The 13811-nt window shown below is 45.4% G+C and overlaps 1 protein-coding gene across 1 annotated transcript in view; it reads left to right on the top strand.

Annotated features, from left to right (window-relative positions):
• ATRNL1 (attractin like 1) overlaps positions 1-13811 on the top strand; it is an 859416-nt gene that overhangs the window by 132270 nt on the left and 713335 nt on the right. Inside the window, exon 2 of the mRNA XM_040361535.1 lies at positions 3453-3536. Coding sequence (XP_040217469.1) covers positions 3453-3536 — 84 coding nt within the window. The remainder of the gene's footprint in view (positions 1-3452; positions 3537-13811) is intronic.

The following is a 13811-nucleotide window of genomic DNA, read 5'->3' as shown; positions in this document are numbered from 1 at the left end:
AGGATCCGACTGGTGTAAGTCACTTACACCGTCGGATCCTAAATGCAATACAATGCTGACCGCTAGGTGGCGTTTACGTTCAGGTCTCATTTGACTATGCAAATGAGCCTGATACGCCGATTCCCGAACGAATTTGCGACGCGTCGTCGTCGTTTACGTCGTTTCCGTAAGCGTAAGTTTACCCCTGCTATATGAGGGGTAACCTTACGACAGTCCGCCGTATGCCATGTTAAGTATGGCGTCGGGTCCGCGTCGTCTTTTCCTGTCGGTTACGTCGTTTTACTAAGTCGTTCTTGAATACGACTTTACGTCAATGACGCTCACGTCGGCGTCATTGACGTTTTCCGTTGTGAGCTGGAGCATGCGCACTGGGCTATTTTTCAGCCCGGCGCATGTGCAGTTCAATCGGCACGGGGGCGCGCTTAATTTGAATACAAGCCGCCCCCTTTGAATTACGCGGCCATACGCCGGGCCATTTACACTACGCCGCCGCAAATTACAGAGCAAGTGCTTGGAGAATACGGCACTTGCTCCAGTAAGTTGCGGTGGCGTGGTGTAAATGGCTTACACTACGCCAACGCGGGATCTATGTGAATCTGGCCCAAGGTCTTTTTCCCTGGTCAACCTAATGCTGCGTAAACACGATTGGAGTATCCGATGGTCTAAAATTCGATGCATTTTTTCATCGGAATTCCATTCAATCTGTCTTGCATACACACACTGTCAGACTAAATTCCGACCGTCCAAAACGCGGTGACGTAAAACACTACGACGAGCCGAGAAAAATGAAGTTCAATGCTTCAGAGCATGCGTCGACTTGATTCTGACCATGCATGGATTTTTCTCCGACGGAATTCCACATAGAAGATTGGAATTTCCCATTGTATTTTTTTCCATCGGAAGAATTTAAAACGTGTTCTATTTTATTACTCCGATGGAAAAAAGTCCGATGGGGCCCACACAATGGAACATGTCCATCTGACTTTTTTCATATTTCATATTAATAATAATCAAAATAATAATAATCAAAATAATAAAATAATAAGAAATAGAAAACTACTTACGCTGTCCACTGCTTTACTGACACCAACCTTCGGCCTTACAGAAAAGTCCACTGCCTACTAACACTGTCTATGTTTTAATACATTTGGGGTGCACACCCTAATGCAATAGGCTGCGCACACTTAGGCTGCATTCACCCCTGAACGCGGCGTATGTTACCGAGATTTGCCGCGTCAAATTGCGGCGATTTTTTAAGCCTAACATACGCCGGAGGGGTGATCAACATTGTCGGCTATGCCGAACGCCGCCTGAAAAAAAGGTCCGGGACTTGTTTTGAGCTTCAGGCGTACGGCGTTTCAGCGTTCGGCGTGGAGATGTGAACCATCTCCATAGCCGACAATGTTAAATCACCCCTCCAGCGTATTGCAGGCTGCAATAGCGTCGCACTACAGGCGACAATATGCCTAGGTGTGAATGGAGCCTTATGGCGATAAAGTTGGTCACCTTTATAGCCGGTGCCCTGAGGCTTTGCACAATAAGCCAGAGTTAGTGGAGGAATTTTTCCGTCTGGATAGGGAAGAGTCTGGGTTGGCAGAGGTTGTACCAGGGGACCCTAATGTCCTCTGTTCCATCAGAATCTGTGTCTGTGCGTTGTCGGTGTCTGTCTGAACCTATTGTTTCTTCTAGAATAGTGAAGGGTGCTGGACCAGCTTGCATGGGGAGAAACCCTTGCTTGCCAAGAAGGGTTTCTTCAAGTATGTTTGGCTTGGGGATCAAATATTTATTTTACGTACTGAGCTGCAACTAGCTTTATAACATTTGTATCATGTGTTTCTTTTCCGGATTTTTGATTGATATTCTGTCTCTATCATTTAAAATACACCTATGATAAAAAATTATAGACCCTTCATGTCCTTCTAAGTGGGCAGAGGATCAAATCATTATTTCCCCCACTGTAGAAAACAATTGTCTTCTGTGTGTCCTTGCAGGTGCAGGAAAATACCTGTCACTGCATATAGTGTGTACAAGCCTTTAACCACTTAAGGACCGCCTCCTGCACATTTACGTTGGCAGAATGGCACGGCTGGGCACATGCATGTACAGGTACGTGTAGTACCCAGCGCCCGTGACCCAGTGGGAAGTTCTGTGACCGGGACCGTGGGACCCGCGGACCCAATCGCCGCTGGAGTCCCGCAATCGGTCCCCGGAGCTGAAGAACGGGGAGAGCTGTATGTAAACACAGCTTCCCCGTTCTTCACTGTGGCGGCTGCATCGATCGTGTGATCCCTTTTATAGGGATACACAATCGATGACATCACACCTACAGCCACACCCCCCTACAGTTGTAAACACACATGAGGTCACACATAACCCAATTAGCGCCCCCTTGTGGTTAACTCCCAAACCGCAACTGTCATTTTCACAGTAAACAATGCATTTTAAATGCATTTTTTGCTGTGAAAATGACAATGGTTCCAAAAATGTGTCAAAATTGTCCGAAGTGTCCGCCATAATGTCGCAGTCACGAAAAAAATCGCTGATCGCCGCCATTAGTAGTAAAAAACATTTTTTTTTTATAAAAATGCAATAAAACTATCCCCTATTTTGTAAACGCTATAAATTTTGCGAAAACCAACCGATAAACGCTTATTGCGATTTTTTTTTTTACCAAAAATAGGTAGAAGAATACGCCTAAACTGAGGAAAAAAAATGTTTTTTTTATATATTTTTTGGGGATATTTATTATAGCAAAAAGTAAAAAATATTGCATTTTTTTCAAAATTATCGCTCTATTTTTGTTTATAGCGCAAAAAATAAAAACCGCAGAGGTGATCAAATACCACCAAAAGAAAGCTCTATTTGTGGGAAAAAAAGGACGCCAATTTTGTTTGGGAGCCACGTCGCGCGACCGCGCAATTGTCTGTTTAAGCGACACAGTGCCGAATCGCAAAACCTGGCTGGGTCCTTTAGCTGCCTAAAGGTCCGGGTCTTAAGTGGTTAAGGATCCTTACCAAAAAAGAAATACAAAACATAAAAAAAAAAAAAAGTGGCGGACTCAATTGACCACTCGGTCCTTTTTCTGCCATCACTTTTCGATGTTTCGATTTTCCACCACGTTCTGTGATTTTAGCTTCTTATTGAACTCGGCTGAAAACAACTGTCACTTTTTTTTTTTCTTTAAACCTAAGATCCTAGTGTGTTAAGCTTTGTGAATTCAGCCTATTTTCTGTGATATGAATGGTGATTACAAGTGCATTGGGGCAGCACATGGGGAAGAGCCATATAAACTCCACACCGATGCGCATGAACGCAGATCAATGTTTTAGGCCTGTTCTATTTTTATTTTTTCAGTGGAGCATTTAATAAAGGAACTAAAAATATTGTACAGATCGATCAATGATGCCGTCTTCCTTCTGTAATTGTAATCTTGTGACGTCTCTGTTTTCCAGATTGACAGAGCCCTCGGGATTCCTCACTGATGGACCAATCAACTACAAGTACAAGACAAAGTGCACATGGCTAATCGAGGGATAGTGAGTATCTGCTGCATTTCTTGATTACCCGCTGCATGTGGAAGTCCATCCAAAAGGAATATTCCTGGTTTGGGTGGGGTATTGAATGAGGCTGGTTTTGTATATCTGTGGAACGTATGATTACTACATAGCACTGAATTGCACTGTGATATGCGCTTATGTACTACAATTTAATTTGCAGTGCTGGTACATGTGGAACCACCATATGGCCAGGGCCACCACAAACACCTTTTCTGAAATATTTTGTCAAATTTAACAAGCAAAGGCCATCATATAAATTAAAAGCCAAAACCAACCTTGGCGCAGAGCTCTAGGAATTCTCCTAATTGTAAGGCTAAGTTTAGAGTCCCGCCCCCGTAGCTGAAATCCCCACCCCCGAAGAGTCACCTGTAATTGCTGACAATAAGGCCCCTTTCACATTGAGGAGTTTTTCAGGCAGTACAGCGCTAAAAATAGCGCTGCTATCCCGCCTGAAAAACTCCTTCACTGCAGACTCAATGTGAAAGCCCGAGGGCTTTCACACTGAGGCAATGTGCTGGCGGGAGAGAAAAAAATCTCCTGTCAGCAGCATCTTTGGAGCGGTGAGAGGAGCGGCGTGTATACCGCCCCTTCACCGCTCCTTCCCATTAAAAACAATGGAAAACCGCGGCAATACCCCCCGCAATGCGCCTCTATAGAGGCGCATTGCGGGCGGTATTAACTCATTATCGGCCGCTAGCGGGGGTTAATACCGCACCGCTAGCGGCTGATACCCGCGGCAATTCCGGCTTTATACGGCCACCGCGGCTCCCGCCCCAGTCTGAAAGGGGCCTTAGGCTGATGTAAAAATGGAGAAGAGCTTTAAAGGCTTTGTGGCCCTTAAGAACTATGTTTCATATTACACCCATATATAGGTTGTAACATTAAGCATGGTTGTATACCACATCCCCAAGGCTATTAAATAGCAGGTGCATCTCTCCTGTTATACATACACATACTGGCCCGGGTTCAGATACAATTGTGTATCTATCTGCGGGCGTAACGTATCTCAGATACGTTACGCCGCCGTAAATTAGGGCGCAAGTTCCGTATTCAGAAAGAACTTGCGGCGTAACGCATGTGGTCCGGCGTAAGCCCGCCTAATTCAAATGTGGATGATGTGGGCGTGTTTTATATAAATTAATTGTGACCCCACGTATTTGACGTTTTTTATGAACGGCGCATGCGCCGTTCGTGAAAGAACCCCAGTGCGCATGCTCGAAATTACGCAGCAAATCGTCAATGCTTTAGACGTGAACGTAACTTACGTACAGCCCTATTCGCAAACGACAAAATTTGACGCGGGAACGACGTTCGTACTTAACATAGGATACGCCTCATATAGCAGGGGTAACTTTACGCCGGAAAAAGCCTAACGTAAACGACGTAAAAAAATGCGCCGGGCGGACGTAAGTTTCTGAATCGGCGTATCTACCTAATTTGCATATTCCTCACGTAAATCTACGGAAGCGCCACCTAGCGCCCAGCGTAAATATGCAGCCTAAGATACTACGGTGTAAGAGACTTACGCCGGTCGGATCTTAGGGAAATCTATGCGTAACTGATTCTATGAATCAGGCGCATAGATACGACCCCGCAACTCAGAGTTACGACGGCGTATCCGGAGATACGCCATCGTAACTGCTCTCTGAATCCGGGCCACAAGGACTAATTTGGAAAGGAGTCAGTTAACCCACCAGCATGTCTTTATGGTGCGGAAGGATTTAGGGGTACTTGGAGGAAATCCAGGCAAGCACGTGCAAACTCCATTCACGATTTGAACCAAGGACCCCAGTGTGGCCATGCAGAGTTGCTAAGACATTAATATATGCATGTCCACTTTTTTGCACATTTTTCCGCTGGGGTAATTTACTATATTTAATATGGATTTAATAAAGGTGTTTATACCAGCCTTTCTCAACTAGGGTGCCACAGCATGTGCCATCTAGGTTGTCAAGGGTGCCATGCTGCTGCTTCCAGTATTTTTGCAGAGCATCATGCACTTCCATGGTGCAGGCGGGCTAACCGCCAGCACCATGGAAACGCAAGATGCTAATCCAGGGTGGGAGGCATTCAGGGCAGCCCCAGCATTTAGAAGGGGGACAGAAGTCTGTCTCCATTTAGACCTGGTCTGCTTCCTGCCCACTGCCGTGCCGCCACAGCTGTGCCTATTAGACATGTGCGATTTGTTTTGTTAGGAGTCAAACTTTTGACAACATTTTCTTCAGAGATTCGATGTGTCTGAAAGTCAGAATCGCAATCGTAACAAATTTTAACAAATCTGAAATAAATGATAACAAAACAACAAATTAATTTACATTTATTTGTTTCATTCGGATGACACGATGCAATAGTTTGAGCCTTTTGTTCATTTTTGAAGCATGCATAATAACGTAACAACATAATGAATGATCCAAACTGATTCAGATTCATTTGGTTTTTATGTTGCATGAACATTTTCCATTATTATAAAAATGCAATACATATGAAATAAAAACATTTTGCAATAAATACGGAAAGGTATAAAAATGTAAGAAAATGATGACTCCTACTTATTGTGTTTGGGTTGGATGGAGGTGGGCCCTTTAGAATCTCTGAATCCTAACATCAAAAATGTATTTTGTTCCTTTCGTTATGTTATGACTCAGAGATTCTGATGGATCTACCTCCATCCAACCCAAACAGAAAGCATAAGTAATCTTTTGAAATTACTGAGGACTCTCAAATGGAAAACACGTGGGGACTAATGCCGCGTACACACAATGGCAAATTCCGACAAGAAAACCGTGGATTTTTTCCCGACGGAATTTTGGCTCAAACTTGTGTTGCATACACACGGTCACACAAAATTCCGACCGTCAAGAACGCGGTGACGTACAACACTACGACGAGCCGAGAAAAATTAAAGCGGATCTCCACTCTAAAGTGGAGTCCCGCTGATCGGAACCCTCCCCCCCTCCGGTGTCACATTTGACACCTTTCAGGGGGGAGGGGGGTGCAGATACCTGTCTACAGACAGGTATCTGCACCCACTTCCGGCCCTACGATACGGGCAAAGGACGGGTTTTTTCCTTCCTTCCCGTCCGTCCCCCGTTGTATGCTGGGAACACTCGGCTCCCAGCACACAGCGGGAGCCAATCGGCGGGCGCAGCGCGACTCGCGCATGCGCCGTAGGGAACCGGGCAGTGAAGCCGGAGCGCTTCACTTCCTGGTTCCCTCACCGAGGATGGAGGGGGGAGCAGCAGGGTGACGAGCGATCGGCTCGTCATCTGCTGCGATCGGCGCTGGACTCCAGGACAGGTAAGTGTCCTTATATTAAAAGTCAGCAGCTGCAGTATTTGTAGCTGCTGGCTTTTAATATATTTTTCCCGTGGCACATCCGCTTTAAGTTCAATGATTCCGAGCATGCGTGTTTTTTTGCGCGTCAAAATTGCGTACAGACAATCTGAATTTTCAACAAGAACTTTTCCCGTCAGAAAATTTGAGAACCAGCTCTCAAATTTTTCCTGTCGGAGATTCCGACAGAAAAAGTCAGATTGGGCCTACACACGGTCGGAATTTCCAAACAAAAGCTGACATCAAACTTTTCTTGCCCTAAATTCCAACTGTGTGTACGCGGCATAAATGATATTTATTTTTTATGGTAACTTGTTTCCTTTTAGACACTTGATACAAGTAAGACCCCTTCATGGTTGCAGGAATCAAAGTGGCGCTAATATAGGTCATTCTCAAAAAATTAGCATATTGTGATAAAGTTCATTATTTTCTGTAATGTACTGATAAACATTAGACTTTCATATATTTTAGATTCATTACACACAACTGAAGTGGTTCAAGCCTTTTATTGTTTTAATATTGATGATTTTGGCATACAGCTCATGAAAACCCCAAATTCCTATCTCAAAAAATTAGCATATTTCATCCGACCAATAAAAGAAAAGTGTTTTTAATAAAAAAAAAGTCAACCTTCAAATAATTATGTTCAGTTCTGCACTCAATACTTGGTCGGGAATCCTTTTGCAAAAATGACTGCTTCAATGCGGCGTGGCATAGAGGCAATCAGCCTGTGGCACTGCTGAGGTGTTATGTTATGTTTTGGCATTTCCCTCTCCCCAGTCTTCCTCCAGACTCTGGCACCTTGATTACCGAATGACATGCAAAATTTGCTTTCATCCGAAAAAAGTACTTTGGACCACTGAGCAACAGTCCAGTGTTGCTTCTCTGTAGCCCAGGTCAGGCGCTTCTGCCGATGTTTCTGGTTCAAAAGTGGCTTGACCTGGGGAATGCGGCACCTGTAGCCCATTTCCTGCACACGCATGTACACGGTGGCTCTGGATGTTTCTACTCCAGACTCAGTCCACTGCTTCCGCAGGTCCCCCAAGGTCTGGAATCGGTCCTTCTCCACAATCTTCCTCAGGGTCCAGTCACCTCATCTCGTTGTGCAGCGTTTTCTGCCACACTTTTTCCTTCCCACAGACTTCCCACTGAGGTGCCTTGATACAGCACTCTGGGAACAGCCTATTCGTTCAGAAATTTCTTTCTGTGTCTTACCCTCTTGCTTGAGGGTGTCAATGATGGCCTTCTGGACAGCAGTCAGGTCGGCAGTCTTACCCATGATTGCGGTTTGGAGTAATGAACCAGGCTGGGAGTTTTTAAAAGCCTCAGGAATCTTTTGCAGGTGTTTAGAGTTAATTAGTTGATTCAGATGATTAGGTTAAGAGCTCGTTTAGAGAACCTTTTCATGATATGCTAATTTTTTTAGATAGGAATTTGGGGTTTTCATGAGCTGTATGCCAAAATCATCAATATTAAAACAATAAAAAGGCTTGAACTACTTCAGTTGTGTGTAGTGAATCTAAAATATATGAAAGTCTAATGTTTATCAGTACATTACAAAAAATAATGAACTTTATCACAATATGCACATTTTTTGAGAACGACCTGTAATAAGAGTTGGGATTGGAGTGTGCCTTGCACGGGAGGGAGTGAAGGGGTGGGGGGGGGGGGTTATTTGGGGAATTGGGCTTCTCATTGTTATAAGAGGTTTGCATTGATTACGGTAAGTTGTTGTGTGGAGCTGCCTACAGGCAATAAGCGGTGACTGTCTCTGCATGGGTGACCTGACCACCATGTGGGGTGATCATCCTGCCTGTCAATGCTGCTGTGTCTCGTTGCCCACCTGTCCGCGAGGGTCAGCCAGAATCACCAGAGTGCTCCCATATACCAGTGTGCAATCTTTGCACAAACGTGACATAACGACCATTAACTGCTGCATTAACACTTCTCGCCGAGTTACAAATCACCGGATCTGGTTTCCACGGAAACTGCAGTTTAGGACGGTTGAGCTGTCATCGGGATAAGACTTATGTAACGGTTCCGGGCCAGCAGGGAGCCTGATTTCAAACTCCGCTGACAGCTCCACGTCGTCTCTGGAAAATCACAGCCTTGCGACTTAGAGGGACTTGTCACCTGATGGTAATTTTATGGCCGGCTCCGAGTGCGTCCGCCGCTGGCACGTGACACGACCTTATCAGCAATGAAGAGGAACGTAACCCATTCTATTAAAAAAAAAAAAAATAGAGGGTCTCTGGGTGTCAAGCGCATGTGAAGGATTTTACTTTCTGTGTCATGTGTGGCCTCAGCATAATATAAAAAAAATGCAATTGGACATTTCCCTGCTCTGCTCCTGATGGTGTGTAGGCACATCAGACCATCAGTCAGCTTCATCGGTTAACCGATGAAACGGACCTTCAGTCCGTATTCATCAGTTTGGACTGATCGTGTGTACAGGGCCTAAGGGCCACCTAGCTGATTTGATAACATTCACAGGCCACAATGAACTATGGGGTTTTGCCACCCACCAAATGGCAAATGTATACGATCCCTTACTGTCCTGAGCCCCCTATAAGGCTGCATTCACACTGATACACTATGGTTTATCCGTACTGCGCACCTGCGGCCTTCCTGAGGTTTAGCTACAATGAGCCATAGACTTTTGTTACATCTTGCGGGTGTGGTGCACTTTCTAAAAATGCACCAAAAGTCCTGCATTTAGGAGTTTTAATACACTTTTAGAAAGCACGCCAAACCCCCAGAATAGAATAGAAGTCTACGGCTCAGTGCAACACCTGCACTGCACAAGCAGATGTAAAAGCAGCCTAATAACCCTGTTTTATAAGTGCTAATATGCCCACTGAGGGTAGAAAGTGTGCCAGGCCCAGCATCAGTGGGAATAAACATGGTCTCAGGAGGAAGAGGAGTGGTGCCCCATCATTGGTATTAGTGGGTGTAATAGTACCCTATCATCCATATCAGTGGAAGAAATAGGGCCCCATTGTTGGTGTTGGTGGGAGAAATTACGGTATGCTCAAAGGGCCAAACAAATGCTAGCAAAGGGCCGCATCTGGCCCTCGGACGGCAGTTTTGAGACTCTTACCTTAACCACTTCCCGCCCTGTCAATGGTTAATTGACATCCGGGAAGTGGTTGTGAAATCCTGACTGGACGTCTATTGATTTCATGCCGGGGGGCGCTCAGCGCGGCGATCGGTAATGCAGGGTGTCAGTCTGACACCCTGCATCTCCGATCTCGGTAAAGCCGTGTCCAACCACGGCTGATCACAATGTAAACAGGAAGAGCCATTGATCGGCTCTTCCTCACTCGCGTCTGACAGACGCGAGTAGAGGAGAGCCAATCGGCGACTCTCCTGACAGGGGGGGGTTCGTGCTGATTGTTTATCAGCGCAGCCCCCGCTCGGATTGCCACACTAGACCACCAGGGAGTGCCCTCCAGTGCTCAATAGAGCACAGATTGATAAAAAAATTAATAAAAATAAAACGTCATTGAATACAATCAATGCCAATCAGTGCCCACAAATGGGCACTGACTGGCAACATGGGCACTGACTAATGATGCCCAGCAATGCCATCAGTGCCACCCCTCAGTGCCACCCAGTGTCCATCAGTGCCACCCAGTGTCCATCAGTGCCACCACTTAGTGCCCATCTATGCCCAGTGCCCACCTATCAGTGCCCATCTGTGCCACCCATAAGTGTCCATCAGTGCCGCCCATGAGTGCCCATCGGTGCCGCCCATGAGTGCCCAGTGCACCTATGAGTGTCCATCAGTGACGCCTATGAGTGCCCATCAGTACCGCCTATGAGTGCCCATCAGTACCGCCTATGAGTGCCCATCAGTGCCGCCTATGAGTGCCGCATACCTGCGCCACCTATCTGTGCCCATCAGTGCCACCTCATCGGTGCCCATCAGTGCCGCCATATCAGTGCCCATAATTGAAGAGGAAAACTTACTTATTTACAAAAAAAAATTACAGAAAAATAAAAACTAAATTTTTTTCAAAAAATTTTTTTTTTAGTTGTTGCGCAAAAAATAAAAATCGCAGAGGTGATCAAATACCACCAAAAGAAAGCTCTATTTGTGGGAACAAAATGATAAAAATTTCATTTGGGTACAGTGTAGCATGAATGCCCAATTGCCATTCAAATTGCGACAGAGCTGAAAGCTGAAAATTGGCTTGGGCGGGAAGGTGCGTAAGTGCCTGGTATGGAAGTTGTTAAACCCTATCCAAAGGCAAAATTTCATTTTTTTTTCTATTTTTTATAGAGGGTTATAAGTACCCCCCATCAGATTTTATTTTGCCATCGTGGCAGCAGTCCCCAACCTTCCCGGCACCAGGGACTGGCCTTCTCGATGCCGGGGGGTTGGTGGTTATGAGGGTCAAAGCTCAAATGTGCAGCACTATATATAACAAAAAAAAAATTAATATGCGCAGTGCATAATTAACATCACAATCAGTTGTCAAATAGTGAAAAAACAAGAGGACAATAATAAAAATGAATATAAATAAATAAAAATAGAAATTGTCCATTAAAGTGTCCAAATGAACCAAGAATAAAAAAAAACAAAATCTACTCAAATGTACACAAGAGACTTTCCAGAATAATGTGACCATCAGATTATTAATAGTCAAATGCGCAGGAATCCCGGTCGCTGTTACATGTGCTAGCAATCGGCATGAAAAAGTGCATCGCCTTTCACCTCCGAGGGGGGATTTGGGGTGTGTACAGCCTGTCAGCCAGTGCTCTATGACCCTGGCCTGGCTCTTCCCCCCCCCCCCTTCTCCTTCCTCTCTGTAGGTAAGGTCACCACAGAGAGGGAAGGGAGAAGTAATGCTCAGAGAAGGTGAGTGGCGCACTCTGGTGGTGGGAGGGTGGAGGTGCATTTTCTAGCAGTGGCCCACCACCTGTCATTCTGCCAGGCCTCCAACGAGCCACGGACCGGCACTGGGGGTGGGGACCTCTACCATAGAGGAGATTTTCCTTCACTTCCTGTTTCATAACCCAAACAGGAAGTGAGAGAAAATCCTCCAAAGTGAGGGAATCCTGGGGTGTTCCCCATTGGAAGATTTTGCCCTTTTTACTGTTCTGGTGTCAACCCAAAATTGGAGATTTTCTTTTATGGTAAACAGGACTAAAACAAAAAGTTTTGCCTTTAGTTACACTTAAAGGGGTTGTAAAGGTACAATTCCCCCCCCCCCCCCTAAATAGCTTCCTTTACCTTAGTGTAGTCCTCCTTCACTTACCTCATCCTTCCATTTTGCTTTTAAATGTCCTTATTTCTTCTGAGAAATCCTCACTTCCTGTTCTTCTGTCTGTAACTCCACACAGTAATGCAAGGCTTTCTTCCTGGTGTGGAGTGTCGTGCTCGCCCCCTCCATTGGACTACTAGAGAGTCAGGCCGCTCTCTACATTGCAGATATAGAAAGGAGATGTGCATTAGTGGGCATCCTGACTCTCCAGTAGTCCAAGGGAGTGGGCGAGCACGACACTCCACACCAGGGAGAAAGCCTTGCATTACTGTGTGGAGTTACAGACAGAAGAACAGGAAGTGAGGATTTCTCAGAAGAAATAAGGACATTTAAAAGCAAAATGGAAGGATGAGGTAAGTGAAGGAGGACTGCACTAAGGTAAATGAAGCTATTTAGGGGGAAAAAAATTGTACCTTTACAACCCCTTTAATAATTTGCACGTTAACATTAACCCAGTGCAACAAGATGCCAAGGTCTAAATGGGCCCATGTCATACCTGAGCATAGCAGGAAGGTGTGTTTCCACTCAGTTTTTTTTGCTATTTTTTTACACCTTAAAGCTTTTCACGCTTAGGGCAGCCCATTCACTTGAATAGGCTGCCCTATGCCCAAAAGAGACTCTGATCCTTTTTGGTCGCGGAGCGCTGGCTGGTTTTCCAGTACACATTTTGATATGTTTGTAGCGTGGCAAAACTTGCGTTTGCTGCTTGTGTTTGGGGTGTCATTAAGAATTAATGGCACCGCACGCACAACCCGTGATGCATTTGCAGTGCATTTCCAAAATCGAGACAAAATGCAAATTTGTGTGTGTTTTGACGCGTGTTTAGGTGACTCGCAAGTGTATAGGCAGACTTAGGCCGCATACACACGGTCGGTCAAAACCGATGGAAACGGACTGAAGGACCGTTTCATCGGTCCAAACCGACCGTGTGTGGGCCCCATCGGTCAGTTATCCTTCGGTCCAAAAATGTAGAACTTGCTTTAAAATTCAACCGATGGACGCCTAACTGATGGGTCAAAACCGATGGTTAGTACGCAAAAGCATCGGTTAAAAACCTGCGCTTGCTCAGAATCAAGTCGACGCATGCTTGGAAGCATTGAACTTAATTTTTCTCTCCACGTCGTTGTGTTTTACGTCACCGCGTTGGACTCGATCGTTTTTTTAACCGATGGTGTGTAGGCACACCAGACCATCAGTCAGCTTCATCTGTTAACCGATGAGAATGGTCCTTCGGACCGTTCTCATTGGATGGACTGATCGTGTGTGAACGCGGCCTAACGATCAGTCAAAACCGATGAAAACGGACTGAAGGACCGTTTCATCGGTTAACCGATGAAGCTGAGTGATGGTCTTATGTGCCTACACACCATCGGTTAAAAAAACGATCGAGTCCAACGCGGTGACGTAAAACACAACAATGTGCAGAGAAAAATGAAGTTCAATGCTTTCAAGCATGCGTCGACTTGATTCTGAGCATGCTTTTGACCGATGCTTTTGCATACTAACGATCGGTTTTGACCCATCGGTTAGGCGTCCATCGGTCAAATTTTAAAGCAAGTTCTCTTTTTTTGACAGAAGGATAACTGACGATGGGGCCCACACACGGTTGGTTTGGACCGATGAAACGGTCCTTCAGTTTTGACTGATCGTG

The sequence above is a fragment of the Rana temporaria genome, chromosome 8, assembly GCF_905171775.1.
Source record: "Rana temporaria chromosome 8, aRanTem1.1, whole genome shotgun sequence".
Lineage (NCBI taxonomy): Eukaryota > Metazoa > Chordata > Amphibia > Anura > Ranidae > Rana > Rana temporaria.
This window is presented reverse-complemented; position numbering and strand designations above follow the sequence as displayed.